Raw genomic sequence first — 15979 nt, 5'->3', positions numbered from 1 at the left:
CAGTGAAGATAAAGAAAAAAAGAAATCGGGCAGAACTATAAGCCTGTCGTTTTTGTTTTCCTGAAAATCACATTTAAAAAAAACTAAGGAAACGACAGCGAAGATAAAGACAAAAAAACGACAGAAATATAAGCGTGTAGAAACGACAAACAAATACAAAACTAATAAATAAATGACATTTGTATATAAGAAACGACATGATTATTTCTTGTCGTTTCTTCTATGAATATGTCGTTTATTTATTATTCATTTGTAGTTTTTGTCGTTTCTTTTATCCATGTGTCGTTTATTTATTCACTAGTATTTTCATGTCGTTTATTTATTCATTGTATTGTTCTTGTCGTTTCTTTTATATATATGTCTGTCGTTTATTTGTTTACCGATGTGATAATCTTACAAAAACCCAAAACCCTCTTTTTCGCTCTCTCACTTTCACTTTCTTTGCTTTGCCCAAAAAAAAAAAAACAAAAAACACAAATTATGAAGCTCAGCTATACGCAATGCATAAACAGAACGAAGCTTTTACGATCATCGAAGTTCTCTTCTTCATCCCTTCAAACCATCGACCACTCGAACTCGAAGCGAGCCCTAAATCCGCTCTTCAATCTCCTCCCTCCAAACCAGAACCCCAACAACATCGTCGACCTAATCATCTCCGCCCTCATGATCCGCAAGACCCACCCAACTCTCCTCCGAAACGACGTCGAATCGATCCTCTCCCACCTCGGCCCCGACGAGGTCTCTAGGGTTTTACTCAGATGCCAGTCCGACTACGATTCCGCTCTCAAATTCTTCAACTGGACTCGCACCGATCTGGGCCTCAAACCCACCGTCCTGAACTACTGCCACGTCATCCACATCCTCGCCTGGGCTCGCCAGCTCACCCTCGCCGCGAAGCTCCTCTGCGAGCTCGTCACTTCGCGTCGCAAAGATGACATCTTCGGAGCTCTCGTCTCGTCCAGCCGTGGCTGCAATTGGAGCCCCTTCGTCTTCGACATGCTCGTCAAAGCCTACGTGAGAACGGGTCTGGTCAGGGAAGCTTTCGTCGCTTTCGGAAAGAGCGTCGACTATGGCTTCGCTCCGAGCGTGGTTTGTTGCAATTTCTTGTTGAATGCTCTGGCGAGGATCGACGGGTTCGAGCAGTGTTGGATCGTCTACGAAGAGATGTCGAGGATTGGGGTTCGACCGAACACGCACACGTTCAACACTCTGACCCACGTGGTCAGCAAATCCTCTGGCGGGGACGGAGTCAAAGTCAACGCCTTTATCGAAGAAATGGAACGGCGAGGGTTCGTATCGGACGTGGTCACTTACAACATCTTGCTCGGAAGCTATTGCAGGCGAGGGAGATTGGACGAGGCGATATGTCTCTACAAGCTCATGTATTTGAGGAACGTCTCGCCGGATTTGGTTTCGTACACGGCTCTGATGAACGGGTTCGGGAGATCGGGGAGGCTCAAGGAGGCTCACCAGCTCTTCCATAGGATGGTCCACAGGGGATTGGAACCCGACGTCGTGGCATACAACACGCTCATCCGCGGATACTCAGAGGCGGGAAAAATGGCGGGTTGCAAGGCGTTGCTTCACGCGATGCTCGGGGACGGGGTTTGCCCTAATAACTTGACTTGCAAGTTACTCGTCAGAGGGTACGCCAGAGAGGGAAAGCTTCGCTCGGCGGTCAACTTGGTCGACGAGCTCAAGAGGTTCGGGGTCCGCGTCTCTTCGGAGAATCACGAGTTTCTGATGGTGGCTCTGTGCCGAGCGGATCGCCCGATCGCAGCCAAGAGCTTCTGGGAGAGAATCTCCGTGGAGGGGTTCGAACCCAACGGGCTAATCTACGGCGAGCTCGTCCGGTCTTTCTGTAGACGTGATTACGCGTCCGAGGCGTTGCTTGCGAAGCAAGAAATGTCGAGCGCTGAGATCAAACCGGACGCGGCGGTGTACAAAGCTTTGGTGGAGTGTTTGTGTCGGAGCGGTAGATTCGAGGAAGCCGAGTCGACGATGAAGGAAATGGTCGGGTCGGGATTCTCGCCGGACTCGGAGGTGTGTAGAGCGTTGGTGCTCGGATACTGCAGAGAGGACGAGAACGAGAAAGCAGAATCGGCTCTGGTCTTCTTCGCAAAGGAGTTCGGGATTTGCGACACGGAGAGTTACAACGCGGTCGTGAAGTCTTTGGGCGAGCGACGAAATGTGGCCGAGCTGTTTGATTTTCAGAACAGGATGAGGAGAGCCGGGTTTACGCCGAACGTGTTGACCTGTAAATACGTGATCGAGGGTTTGCAGAGAAGTGAGAGAGTCAACGTTTGAATTTATTATGATGTTGTCGCCGAGACGAGCTTGTAGATTTTCGAGATGGTTGTGTATGTATTTTTGTTGTTTAGGTTTCTCATGAACCCAAATCTCAAATGTAGGTTATGATGTTATACAATAAAGTTTTTCATTTAATTTGAGGAAGCCTTTTTTTAGTTGTCCCAATGATCTGAGGGTCTTTTGAGAAACTTTTTGTTTATGAAATGATATCAATATATATATAAATGACGAGTGAGAGTTATGACCAAGTTCGAAAACGCCGGTCATTATAGTTGTACGATCATTCTATAAAGCTATCTCTGTTTATTTTTTCTTTCAAGACGAGTGAAAATTAAGAAACAAAAAATTACTTTTCGGCCAGAAAGGCAACAACAAAAAGTTGATGAGGAAAGAAACCGAAAAAGGAATCAAATCCCATTTTATATATTTTCTTCTTTCTTCATGCAATCGTTCCATTCAATTCCCAACACAAAAAAATTGAACTTTCTAGTTCTCAGACATCTCTAAAACAGACGAAATTCACCACTCAACTATGTCAACCAGAAAATCCTCAGGTGGGCAGTCAAAAATCAGGAAAATTTCCTTTTTAAGACATGTCCAAGCATTACAAAAAGAGAGAACAGAAAAATCAAAATACAGAAACAAGGTGGATTTTTTTTTTTTTTTTTTTATAATAATAGAAAATTAGAGCTTTTCTACCATTTAAACATTTTACCTGACTGTACAATCTCGTTATAACTAGCCCCGTCCTTAACACGTGTCATCATCTTCATTCGGCTCTCTTGTTCCCGACATTGTTGTCGGGCTCGGGCTTGGGCTTGGGCTCGGATTCGGGCTCCGGTTCAGCACCCGGGAATCTTCCGTGTCCTCTTCTTCGGCGCTTCTTTTTTCTTCGTCTTCAGGCTCTTCCACATTCTCCAACAAAGCAACTTCTACTTTTTCTTCGGGCTTAGCATCATCGGGTTCAAATGATCCCTTATTTTCTCTCGAGCTCATTTCACTGCTTGGCGGGTTTGTGTTGAGCCACGCAAAGTTCAAATTATGGCCCTGCCAGCATCTCCCGGTGACAAAGGCTCTCTCGGCAGATCGACGTGTCACGAAACTCACACGAGCCGAGCAATCTTTTATTATTGGCTCTGCACCGCTAGAAGTTTCCACATCATCTTCAAGCTCCACGCTTGAAATATCTCCATATGGTAATAAGTGTTCCTTTATGGCAGCAACCTAAAAGGGCGTAACATTAGATTTACCCGTCACCCAGCCGAAAGCTTCTATGAAGGCTAATCAATTTGACACAAGTTTATCCCATGAACCCATTTTTTTAAACACTAAAATCATCTTTCACAGTAAACCAACTTTTTTTTACAAAAAATAGTAGTAAAGTTATGGTCTTTTATGCTTTTGCATGCTCAAATATATATATATATATATATATATATATATATATATATATATATATATATATATATATATAATAAAGTTGATCCAGAGATCATATTATATCTTTTTTTAAAACTCTCATGTGACTCGAGCCCATTTCTTACCGCTGAGCTATCTTCATCATGTTTATCTAGGGATTATGTGTGAACCAATTTGATAAACTTACGATTAAATATTTGATATTGAAAAACACAAAGATAAAGGAGGAAATAGGGAGAGGCTTACGTTAGCAAATCCAGCTGGTAAAGGTGGAAGGATTCTAAATGCCGTTGGGCGATTATCTATTTTGTATCTGTTCATCAAAAAGGGAGGCCCAGATGCTGCAAAAGGACGAATCTGGTGCTGCTTCGAGCTAGAAGACTCCACTGTTGCATTTGCTTTGGGACTATGGGACATGGCATTTTCTCCCGATTTGCTCTTATCAGCCTGTGGCGATTTCACAGCAGGAACGGAGTCTGAAGATCTTGGAGTAATTTCAGTAGCTTCTTCTGCTATTCCCAACTTAGGTTTTTTCAAAACTTGCTCTGCCTCCAGCTCGCCTTTGCTTCCTGTAGCCTGCAAAATATTTAAGTTGAGTCTGTAAAACACATTTATTTCTAAAGAATGAGACGAGGTAACATGTATCTGTTACGAATTCAGATATTGGAGAATGATCATAATAATCAAATAATAAGTAAGGGGTGGTAAATGTAGAATACTTAAAGTCAAGTTAGCCTATAAATAACAAGGATTAATAGATAAAAGATCATGAAAAACGTACGAGAGATTAGTGGGAGCAAGGACCTCTCTAATGTCCGGTAATTCTATCTATGATATTTCATCAATACAAAATATATACAAAAAATTGGCTACGTAAGCCACCTAAACTATAGGAATTGTAAATTAGCCAACATTTGGTAAATAATTTGTAAATAGTCAACTTGCATACGTGGCAGCCTATTAACTACCTAAAATATATGTTTGGTTGTGTTAAATAAGGCTTTTATTAATATGTTAATAAGTTTACTTGGCTATTTACAAGAAATTAATCAAAGGTGTGCTATATTTCAATCCACTATATCCGTGTGGCTATATAACTTAATAACCCAAATATATAAGTTCGTAACAGTATCGTAATGAATACACACAAACGGAACTCATGTGGGTGAGTCAATGTAATTTTATCTCTTCTCTCTTTCTTCCAAGTAATGAAATTCACGAAAAACAAAACTACTCGGGAAATACAAAACTTGGGTGCAAAAAAAAAAAAATGCAGTCGTCAAACTTATAAACAGACAATGATAGAGCACAAGACTTACTTGTTTCTCTAGTTTGACCAACTTGCGTTTGAATTCGTTTCGTTTCTGTTCCAGCAGTTCCTGCTTCTTGCGGAGCTCTTCCTTCAACAGCTCTAAAGTGTCCAGCTTCTTCTGTGAAGGAGGCACAACCTTTGGACTGTTTGTGAAAACGGGTTTAATTGAGTTTTCAGAAATAGGTACTTCAGGAGTAGGAACCGCACTACTGTTAGGCCCAGCAGATTGGAGATTCTCCCTCTTACTGCTTGCAAAAGATGAATGCGGTAGAACCGAAACAGCTGACACGCCATGAGGATTTGAACTCACGGTACTATCATCGGCAATGCTATCGCGATTTGCCCACCAAAGCTTGATAAAACGGTTTCCCATCACAGCATCGGGTGCCTTCAAAGCCTCCTCGGCTTCTTCCTTCCTCGAGAACTGAACAAAAGCCCGTTCGGTGTTTGCCGGTATGTAAATGTCAATAACCTCTCCAAACTTTTTAAAATGGGAAAGGAGATTCTCCCTCTTGTTGTTCTTTAAAGGAACCCCGTTAACAAACAAAGTACGCGTTGCTCTTTGAGTTGGCTTTCGAGGGTTTTGCATAACATCGAACTGCGACTTGGCTGATGGATCTAAAGAAGCGTCTTCTTTGACGACCCGCTTAGCTTGACGAGATGGATTTTGCAGCCCCGCTGGTGCCGCCACTTTATCTCCCTTGCTTTCATTTTGAAGATAATTAGAGGAACTTGCAGCGGGATCAAGTTTCTCCTTCAAGTCTGGTTTTCCTTTAGAATTGTGAATTCTACCCCAAACAGATGTTGCGCTTGAACCGACGGTATTTCCAGTGCCTCTCACCGGGAATTCATTGTCGGAAGGATCACCGTTTGGTAAGGATTCAGCATCCTCAATCTTATTTGAATGCAAAACATGGAGCGTATTTGATGTCTCGGGACCATTGTTATTCCAGAGAGGTTGATCTGGATCATACAAATCAGCTCCAGCCACACTAGCAGAACCGGGATATGAACCATTGATACCCAAACCGTCATCAGCAAAAGTAGTCTTGCTAGTCTTACTATGTAAGCCTTTGCTATTCATTGGCGGTACCGAAGAAGAATTCATCGATGATAGAGATCCAGGCCCTGCTCCGCTTGATGGTCCAAGTAGATGTGCACTTGGAAGTGAAACGGGTAGGTTGAACTGTGAAAGACTCTGTAGATTGGGATACAAAAAGTCAATTAGTTCAACCTAAACAAACATCCAAATGAATAAAAATAACATATAGTAAACAAATATCCTCTACATAACAACAAATAATAAGAAGATACTAAGAACCAGCCAAAGTTGAGGTAGGATAAGAAATACTGAGCATGGTGTCAACAAACATTGCTATGTTGACTAAGGGTTTCATCTTCAAAAAATTAAGGGGAAAAAAAAAATAGAAACTTTATTGAAACCAATGAAAACTTCGGAAGGCGGTATATTCACGTACCTGAACATCTTCGATAACTATTCGATTGACACCATGCTCCATCGGGCACATGTCTCCTCTAAGACAGAATCCACGCTCCTCGAAGTCTCTACAACGTTGGAGTTGAATGCCCATATTCAACGCAGCAGGCATCGGTGGTCTGAGTGGACCTTGCAAACCCATAGAATGCATAGCATCGAGGCCTCCATTAGGAATTCCAGGGATTATACCAAAGGCATTCCAAGGCGGGTTCGGTCCATTAGAAACATTTGGCAAACCTCTTCCAGGAAATATACCGGGAGGAATGGATCCCTGAACTACTTGAGAAGCGAGATCCGGAATGAACCTAGAATCATGGTTCCACAACCCAAGGTCTCTCATCCTTCCTCTAGCAAGACCAGGGTCTCCAGAAAATGTTTGATTCGGGCGAAATCTCTGATTTAGATCCAACGGCAAGCGAGCCGCTGATGCATGGCCGGGAGGGCGCCTCCGATCGAACTTTCCGGGAAAGGAATTCGCTGGATTATTGGGGTTGTAAGGTTTCCAATTCGAACCGGCTTGAGAATCGTTCTCTCTGAAATGGTTGTTACCGTTGAGAATTGGTTTGCTCCGCTTTCTGAATGGCTTTGCAGAGACTGTATCGGGTGTGTCCCTCTCCAAAGATTGGGAACGGGTGTCGCGTCTCCGATGCTTGTGATTCCTGTCATCATCGTCCTCGTCGCTGATTTCTTTCTCCTCGGGATCGCTATTACAGTCCAAAGGAGAAAGATCCCCAAGTTTAGGAGATGGAACTTGTAACTCCATTTCCAACAAATCGCTGTCTTATCGCATACGGGGGTGTTCCAAGTATCACTCCCAGTAATCAAGTTGCTCGAAAATCACCTAGTGCTAAATGTAAATATCCTACAGTTTCATATTGAGCTTTGTAAGAATTAGAGTCATGATGAAATATAAAATTTCATAATTTTAATAATTAATCACAATTAAAGTAGAGAGAGAAAGGCGGAGAAAAACATCAACACGTATAGATTTAAAACAGTTCTTCCAACGCTCAATCGTAGATAAGTAATTCCTAAACATGTGACAGAGTCTAGGTCTAAAATAAACTTACTTGCATACGTTTAATCCTATCAACAGAAAATAAACTTACGCATAACAATCTCAGTAGGCCAATCAAATTTCTGGGGGAAAATGGAGATTTAACTGAAGTTAGAATTATGTTTAAAAACACTACAATCATATATACCATCATCGCACAAGTCATTTTAACAACCATTTGTATCAACTCAGCTTTCCAAGAGCTAAAAATCATTCCATTAACCTCCAACAATCAATTCGGTTAAGTCAATCAAACAACAAGGCCACTCAAATCAAATTTTAAGATACGACAATCACACACAAAGCAAGGCATTAATTTCACGAGCCATAAGTTTCCATGGTCACGAGCGTGAAAAAATCACAACGCGAAGAAGCTAAAACCCCCTAAATATTCACATTGGACGATGATAATCTAGGTTTTTAAAAAAAAAAATTATTTCCTTGCTTGCTAGAAATAAAAATGACCAATTGAGAAACACCAATACAAAGAGAGGCCAATCAGAGAATCGAATTCCGGGAGTGATTACCAGAATTGAGCAGAGAATGAATGCCGCGAATACGTTGGAATAATCAGAGATTGGGAAAAATCAGCTTCTTCATCAACGAGAGAGGTGTACTAAAAAGAGAGGGGCAGGATCGTAATAAGGAAGTAATCGAAGGGCTTTAATTGAAAGCTTTGTCGTCCGCGAGAGATTTGTAGAGAAGCAATGAAATGTAAGAGGTTTTATGACTGTGACTCGTTTGGGGTTTGAAGCTTTTACGAAGCATATAAGGATTTTGGGTACGAGAGAGAGAGAGAGAGAGAGAGAGAGAGAGAGAGAGAGAGAATTAATATTGAATTTGTATATCTTTCATTTTATTTATTGATAATTTGCCTGAGAGAGAGAGAGTTGATATGGAATTTGTATATCTTTCATTTTATTTATTGATAATTTACCTCAGAGGAATACTATAAAATTATTGCTTGACGTTATATATTTGTTAGTTTATTTTATTGATAATTGCAAGATAAACAATTTTTATATATATATATATATATATATATATATTGGATAACATAACAATTTATATTCATCATTCATGGTGCAAAGTATAATTGTTTAATTGAATTAAGCACTTAATTACTCTACATAAGAAAATATGTTAATATACATTGAGACAGGGAAGAATATTGTAGGGTTGGAAAGAAAAAACAAAGATTGGAAGTAATACTAGACTTACAAGGAAACAAATTACAATACCATTGCTTTCTTTAGAATGAAATCTATTTAGAATTGCCCAAAAACCAAAATATGATATATATATATATATATATATATATATATATATATGAGCATATTAATCAATACTAATGAAATAAGCTACAGCTCATAAAAAATTATATATCATCTAATTATTAGGGTCCGAATATTAGATAATAATCATGTCGCCGATATGACATAATTTGGAGTCCGGAGGATGAAATTAAGACCCGGCCTAATTTGGAATTAAATTGGCAAAACTAAGTCCTCTATGATGCGGAGATTGGGAGCAAGCTGAAGACAATTCCAAGTCCCACGAGCTATACCAAGGTCGAGATTCATTATTTTTTCAAATATGAAAGAAATAAGGCATAGTAAATAAAATTGAATGACATAATTATAAATATTTTAAAGAAGAACATTGATATTTAACAGCACGTTGACGTGTCAGCGGCACTCACATATGTGAATCTCACCTGATGTAAATATATCACCGTGTCGGCGCGCTGATATATATATTTTTGTCTCAATCTATTAATACCATTTTTATCACTCTCTTAGCTTTTTTTTTTAGAAAAAAGAAGGGGAAACATATTATACCGAAGACAATAACAAAATCTGAGTCGAATATCAATAATAAAAAAAATACTCCGACAAATGGTGTTAAAAATCCTACAACATAGACAATTACAAAGACATGCACTAGGAGTTTGATATTAAATAGGTGGTTAAATATAAATTAAAAAAAAAACAAAAAAAGTCAAAGCAGTTTATAGGATTGATATTTTTCGACTTTCTATAATTTGATTTCAGTTTTGAATTTTTTTAAGCAAAAACAATGGTTTTTTTTTTTTTGAATAATTCAATTTTACAGAATATCATCTCATCAATTACATTGAACATTTAACACAAATTACAAGATCTAATCTTCAAACGTCAATATCGTGTTTCTTGGGGATTGAACTCCCGCCCTCTCGCAAAAGTCACCTCACAGGCAGCTAAGCCCTTTGGGGTAACCAAAAGCGATGGTTCGGTTTGATGTTTTACCCAAAATTGAACCAAATATTTTACACGTCGAATTCTTCTACACATTCTCTATATTTCCATTGCATTTATATCGTAGTGAATCAATACACGCCTTAAACAATTCTCTCTTATTTTCAAATAATACAAACAAAGAGAGAGAGAGAGAGAGAGAGAGAGAGAGAGAGAGAGAGAGAGATATTCTATTTTCTTTTCCCTCGTATTTTTAAGGTTTCAAGACCGGTACTAATTACTAATTAGTCTCAAGTCTGGTAAGACTTAATTATGACTTGAAGTAGATAAGGACAAGGATTAATTCATCGCAAGGGTAGTGCTATATTCTAATATGCAAAATGTTTTGGCCAAGGGGGTGGACATTGAAGCCATTTTTACTATATTTTTTGTTCTCATCGTAAAGTCGTTTTTACCTTTCCTGAGGAAACGACAACAATATTTCTCGGATGACAATACACAATTTTTTTTTTTACTAATATTCAACATATTATATAGGAAACGAAAAAACACCATGTCCAACAGCAACATTGAGCATAATCCGTTAAAGAGAAGGACAAAAAAAACACCTGAAATAGAAAAAAACTTATATAGTTCACTTTTTAATTATTTTGGAAGTATATATAAATAAAATGTAATTAAGGTACTCGAAAATAACCACAAGCCAGATAAACAACCGAGTGAGAAAGGAAAATGGTCATGAAAAAACACACAGCCATCTGAAAAGTTTCCCCAAAGTTTCTGTACACACACCCGAAGAACAAAGGGAACCGCGAAGGCACTACCGAGCAAACGGCCAACCTCCTCTGGGCTGTTGGCCATCACCGTCGTTCATCAGCTTGTCGAGCACTATGTTCAGATCCACCGTCTGCCCGTTCTCCGTGAGCTTCCTCACCGTCGCTCTCACGAGGTCCCTCGGGAACCCCATCGTCGTCACCTTATCGATCACGTCGTCCACCGGGACCCGGCTCGCCCCGCCGGACCCTCCTCCTCCGGCGGCCGCTCCGGCGGCTGGCAAGGCGTGAGGCAGCGTCCGGGCCGCCGGAATCTGCGGGTAACCTCCGCCGGAGGAAGGCGAAGAAGAAGACATCTGGTGCTGTTGCGGGGGTTTCGTGCCGTACTGGTAGTGAAACGGCTCGTTGGGCGGGCCCGCCGGAAAGCCCGAGCCGGGCCGGTCGTAAGAGCTCGGAGGCGGGCCCGGGTAGAATTGCTGGGGCCCACTGGACGGCGGCGGGTACGTCTGCGGAGGAACGTAAGAGAGCGGCTGCTCGGAATGGTGGGCCATGTGGGGGTGGAGCTCGGGCGGCGGCTGAGAGAATTGCGGCGGCGGAGGGGTCGGCTGGAATTGCTGATGAGGTGGCGGCGGGACCGGGGGAGGAATCTGCTGATGTGGCGGCTGGCTGGAGGGCATCGGGTACTGCTGACTGGGCGGCTCGTGGGTCTGCCCGGGGCCGGGGTGATGATAGTGGGTCTGAGGAGGAGGGTATTGGGTCGGGAGTTGAACCGGTGAGACTGGTTGCAGAGGAGCGTTCGGGGGAGGGAAAGAGGCGTGTTGTTGGACTTGGGGTGCGTGGCTGACAGGTGGCGGAATCTGGTGGGGCTGTAGCGGGGCCGAAGCGGTGGCTGCGATCGGAACGGGGTCCACGTTCTGGGTTTGACTTTCTTGGTGGTGGTGGTGGTGGTGGTCTGGTTTGGACACTTGTAGCTTTGCAAGCTGTAGAAGCTGGGCATCCACCGAACCTTGCTTGTCCTTCATGGCCTGAACCCCGGATTGGACCTGTGTGATGAACGACACCGATTGTATTATGAGCAGCGCAATGATGGTAACATTTAGTAAGGAATGTAGGTTTAGCTGTAAAAAAAATTATGGATAACTCTCGACCAACGACCCTGATTCAAATTTTTGTACCGGTTAGTAAAAAAGAGGAAGGAAGGAGAACCGACATTCCACAAAGAAGTCTATAGAATTTGCTCAAATGTGAGCGATTACACGATATAGGTGATTTTGAAAAAGAAAATAATTTCTGGGTTGAACCAGACACTCATTATTCTTGTGAACTATATCTTTGACTCAAAAAGGGTAGTACATTTGAAACAGGCAGTTCCATTTTATGACTGAGTTTCACTCCGCAACTGATACTAGCAAAGAAGCTCATACTTGATCCTGCTTCCAGGAAAGTGATAAGACCCTGAATCTCTCACTACTCACAAAATAGGAAAATACAAGATATTACAAGCTTTCGAGAGGCTTGATCTCTCCCCTGTGAAACATCCTAAAATTTTCACCTACACTCTACTCTTATCTATACAAGTGTTTTATACCAAACTATCATTTTCTAATTACAATACTATCCCTAAGGTCCTAAGGGAAAGCTTCACAGATAAACAACATTAAATCATGTGCAGCAGAAATGTGCATATTATGCTTTGGCTCTCCAATAACACACCTTTCCCACGTCAAAGAACTCATTCGTAACGAAACTATGTCGTATGTTTGTACTATCACCCAATAATAATATTTTAAAAAAGGAAAGGTAGATAGGAAAATACCTCTCTGAGAACATTCTCCAATTGCCTCATCTTCCCGTCGGTGGTCCCGTGGTTGTTCCCGACCGATCCCTTCAAGTCATCCACAGAGCTCTCGAGATGACGAGTTCTGGTCTCGAGCTGAGTCAACCGGGCACTAACACCTTCCAAAGCGTGCATCAAGTTGTCGGCGTGTTTCTTCATGGTCTTGTCGATCTCGGCGATGATCGATGATGAATCGCTTTGGTCCTTCTCTTGTACGAGCTTGCCCGGTTCGAGGGAGTCCATAGAGCTATAGTTCTGTATTGTTTCAAAGTTCAAAAACATCACTGAATATGTGTGAACAAACAAATACACCGTACAATGATATTTAAAGCATTTGAAAACAGACCAAATTTAACAGTAAAATTAGAAAGCAAAGCAAAACAAAAATTACGGACTTTGGACTCATATACATATATGCTCAAACACATCAAACCTAACGAATTCTACAATTCCCTGAATTGAAGAAACAAGCACAGTTAAGTCATAAAAAAATCGCCACATCGAAGCGAAAACCACAATTCGAACATTCATCTATTGAATAAGCTCAAGCCGAGATCAAATTCTTACCCTAATCGGAGAAGCGGCCTTGGGCTGAGAGGAAGAGGCGGCTCCGGCGACGGGTCTAATCGGCTGGAAATCGTAGCTGGCGAGGATATCGTCCTTGGTGAAATTCACATTCCCGCCATGGCCGAGCCTCCGATCTTCGTCTTCTTGCTCTTCCTCTTCGTCTACGTGGTGGCTGTTATGGTGGTAAGTGTGGACAGTGTTGTTGTTGTTGTTGTGGCTCATCAGGTCGATGAATTCCTTGGTCTGTGGGGACGAAGATCCCTGAGATAGATCCATAATCTGCTTGTCCATATATGACGCTGTATTCATCGATCGAAAACCCCAATCTTTTTCTTCTTCTTCTTCTTCTCAAGCAAGCGAGTCTGAAAAGAAGAACCAAGAGGAATAGTCTTGTAATGTATTGAGGTTTATTATTATTTTTTTTTTTATAGTTTTATATTGCTAATTTCTTAGTGACGACGTCTTGGTCCCTTGGAGTTGGAATATTACCTAAATATCCTGATTTTGCCCAAATTTATATCGAGGAATTTGGGTTTAATTTTTCCCTGATTTTGAGATATAGACAAAGACAGACTAAAAAACGACAACTCTGTTTTTAGTAAAACGACAGTAAAAAATATAAACGACAGTTCCGCTTACGCTAAACGACATTTTTGTCTATAAACGACAACTCTGCTGTTCCGTAAACCGACAGTTAATACAACTGAATTTTTTTTTTTGGAAACGACAATTAAGCCGAGAAAAAGCAGAAAATGACACTTTTACTCATTTTTTCATTGTCCTTGCTTTTCATCAAACGACATTCAAGCATTCAAACGTCAATAGCACTTTTTTCATACGACACTTAAGCCTATAAACGGCAATGCCGCTTTTTCATCAAGCGACAATTAATCCTATGAATAACAACGTTGTTTCTTATAAACGCCAGCCAAGTTTTGATACTTAACCTCAAAATTGTTGCAATGATTCAGACAATTGGTTTTTTCCCTTCTCTTTATTTTATTTTAAAAAATGCTTTATAATGAGTTACAGTAAATATATCCCCTCTCTTGACGAATCTATTGATCACGAATTCACGATGAAATTCTAATAACAAATAATTGGCCAGATAAGCCTTACAAACAGTGGCAATTGCGTTTTAGTCAACATTTGGTTAATTTTTTGTAAATAGCCATTGCGCCTACGTGGCAGGATATTAACTGTTTTTTTGTTACTTATTTGCCCTTATTAATTATCATCACTCATTATATGCGGCAGTTTTTTAAAAATTTAAAAAAAAAAATGAATAGGAAAGTAGTTATATAGGAAAGTAGTCATGTAATTTGACTCATTAAAATCGCATTAATTATGACGCTGGTTTTTTTTAAAATTTGGTATAAACTGAATTGAATAGCAGCTATTGTATTCCCGAAATTTTTGGACTTGGTTTGAGAAAATTTTGCGAGCTTATTTACACGTTATCTGATGTTAATTGATTTGACAGCTTATTTACAACACGAATACACTGTAAATAGGCTTTGTATTTACAGTGAATATACTGTAAATAAGCTTCAAATTTACACGTATATACTGTAAATATGATTTCTATTTACACGAACATATTGTAAATAGGCTATCTATTTACACAAATAAATAAGCAAGCACTTGCAAATTTCCAATCCCTTTTAATCCTATATGTACAAGAAAAAGAAAAAAAAAAACAAAAAGCCTTAAGCGTCATCGTCCTCGTGAGGCAAACCTCAACCCTCCCCACACACATCCACGCGCCACCGAGATTGTCTTCGTCATGTACGGCTCGCTCGAGGTCGGCTTCATCACCACCGCCAACGTCCTCGTCACCTCCGGCGACACCTTCGCTTTCCCGCGCGGCTTCGTTCTTTCCAGAAAAACGCCGGCGATTCTCTGGCCGTTGTGATCGCAGCTTCAACAGCCAGCTTCCGGGGACGGTGTTCATTCCGCTCACGCTTTTTGCCGCCTCGCCGCCGGTTCCGGACCACGTTCTTACACAGGCGTTCCAGATGGGGACGAAGAGGTTCATCCAGAGACTCGTCTCTCGCGGAGGCCTCCATCGCCGCCGCTTCGTCCACGATCGAGTTCCACAGCGCAGTTTCCGGCCTCCCGATCTGTCGCCTCCGAGCGTCCTCAGTCCGCCTCTGAAGGCACGATGTCGCCATGGATCCCGGCCATCCGATGCAGATGTCAGTGAAGACTCCTCTCGGATCCACCACGCCCTGGACGGTTTTGGAGTACGAGGTCTCTGGTTCTGCTCTTTTTTTTCTTTTTATTTCGTTTTGAATTTGTGGTTGAATGAGAGAGAATATTTGTGTATCTTTGGTATTAATTAAGGAAGAGCGTAATTATGGCCGTGATAACCCCGGTAGTTATTAGCCGAAATATTGATTTAATTAATTTATTTTGTAGACTGTATGGTCGGGAACGGTTATGAGGACATTTTGGTATTTTGTACGTGTAAATAAATTGGGCTGGCCATTTACCCAAAATTAACAGAATGTTGGCCATATCCATAACTGTATATTTATAGGAGGCTATTTAGCTATAATACGCTTCTAATAAAGATCAATATAGCACAAATAAGATAAAATTACCTTTCTTAGAGGACAAAAATAATTAGAGAAAACAAAATTGTCAAAATTTTCACCATTTTTTTTATAAAAAAATAAAAATAAAAATAAAAATCTAATTTACACGATCACTTTTCAAAGCAGTGGTCGGCTTGTTGTCTAGTTAACTAAATATCTTCAAAACACTTTATCAAAAAAAAAAAAAAATCTTCAAAACACTTTATCAAAAAAAAAAATCTTCAAAACAAATCAGTGGGGCACTGATTGACACATGATTTTACCCTTATTCTTTTTTTTTTTTCTTCTTTTTTTTAATAAAGACTTTACTCTTCAAAATGCAATTAAATGCTCTTAAAAAACAAAATAGGAAAGAAAAAAAATACTATA

The 15979-nt window shown here is 40.7% G+C and overlaps 3 protein-coding genes across 4 annotated transcripts; 1 reads left to right on the top strand and 2 right to left on the bottom strand.

Annotated features, from left to right (window-relative positions):
• Positions 1 to 464: 464 nt before the first annotated feature.
• Positions 465 to 2536, top strand: LOC149406172 (Pentatricopeptide repeat (PPR) superfamily protein). Its single transcript, XM_089618137.1, has one exon. It carries the CDS (start codon positions 481 to 483, stop codon positions 2305 to 2307), a length of 1827 nt encoding a protein of 608 aa, XP_089474263.1. The 5' UTR covers positions 465 to 480; the 3' UTR covers positions 2308 to 2536.
• A 166-nt stretch (positions 2537 to 2702) lies between these two features.
• LOC149406171 (zinc finger (CCCH-type) family protein / RNA recognition motif (RRM)-containing protein) lies at positions 2703 to 8411 on the bottom strand. 2 transcript variants are annotated; one of them, XM_089618019.1, is made up of 5 exons: positions 8124 to 8411; positions 6520 to 7401; positions 5049 to 6239; positions 3976 to 4305; positions 2703 to 3534 (listed from the first exon to the last, which is right to left on the bottom strand). In XM_089618019.1, exons 2-5 carry the CDS (start codon positions 7300 to 7302, stop codon positions 3061 to 3063), a joined length of 2778 nt encoding a protein of 925 aa, XP_089474145.1. In that variant the 5' UTR covers positions 7303 to 7401; positions 8124 to 8411; the 3' UTR covers positions 2703 to 3060. The 2 variants fall into 2 exon arrangements, with proteins under 2 accessions (XP_089474145.1, XP_089474173.1); XM_089618047.1 differs by having other exon boundaries at positions 6520 to 7386.
• Positions 8412 to 10423: 2012 nt separating this feature from the next.
• Positions 10424 to 13436, bottom strand: LOC149406170 (basic salivary proline-rich-like protein (DUF1421)). The gene is made up of 3 exons (XM_089618188.1): positions 13011 to 13436; positions 12423 to 12698; positions 10424 to 11649 (listed from the first exon to the last, which is right to left on the bottom strand). Exons 1-3 carry the CDS (start codon positions 13317 to 13319, stop codon positions 10654 to 10656), a joined length of 1581 nt encoding a protein of 526 aa, XP_089474314.1. The 5' UTR covers positions 13320 to 13436; the 3' UTR covers positions 10424 to 10653.
• Positions 13437 to 15979: the final 2543 nt, after the last annotated feature.

The sequence above is a fragment of the Urtica dioica genome, chromosome 1 (assembly GCF_054948205.1).
Source record: "Urtica dioica subsp. dioica isolate 48M chromosome 1, U.dioica_male_clone48M_v1_H2, whole genome shotgun sequence".
Taxonomy (NCBI): domain Eukaryota; kingdom Viridiplantae; phylum Streptophyta; class Magnoliopsida; order Rosales; family Urticaceae; genus Urtica; species Urtica dioica.
This window is presented reverse-complemented; position numbering and strand designations above follow the sequence as displayed.

Excerpts from the sequence above, each read along its gene's own strand:
- LOC149406172 (XM_089618137.1), top strand. The coding sequence starts at position 481 with ATGAAGCTCAGCTATACGCAATGCATAAACAGAACGAAGCTTTTACGA.
- LOC149406170 (XM_089618188.1), bottom strand. The coding sequence starts at position 13,319 with ATGAATACAGCGTCATATATGGACAAGCAGATTATGGATCTATCTCAG. Across the intron at positions 12,699-13,010 it reads AGGCCGCTTCTCCGATTAGG|AACTATAGCTCTATGGACTC; the intron begins GTAAGAATTTGA and ends GAAACAATACAG. Across the intron at positions 11,650-12,422 it reads TGGAGAATGTTCTCAGAGAG|GTCCAATCCGGGGTTCAGGC; the intron begins GTATTTTCCTAT and ends TTCATCACACAG.
- LOC149406171 (XM_089618019.1), bottom strand. The coding sequence starts at position 7,302 with ATGGAGTTACAAGTTCCATCTCCTAAACTTGGGGATCTTTCTCCTTTG. Across the intron at positions 4,306-5,048 it reads TGGTCAAACTAGAGAAACAA|GCTACAGGAAGCAAAGGCGA; the intron begins GTAAGTCTTGTG and ends AATATTTTGCAG. Across the intron at positions 3,535-3,975 it reads TACCAGCTGGATTTGCTAAC|GTTGCTGCCATAAAGGAACA; the intron begins GTAAGCCTCTCC and ends ACGCCCTTTTAG.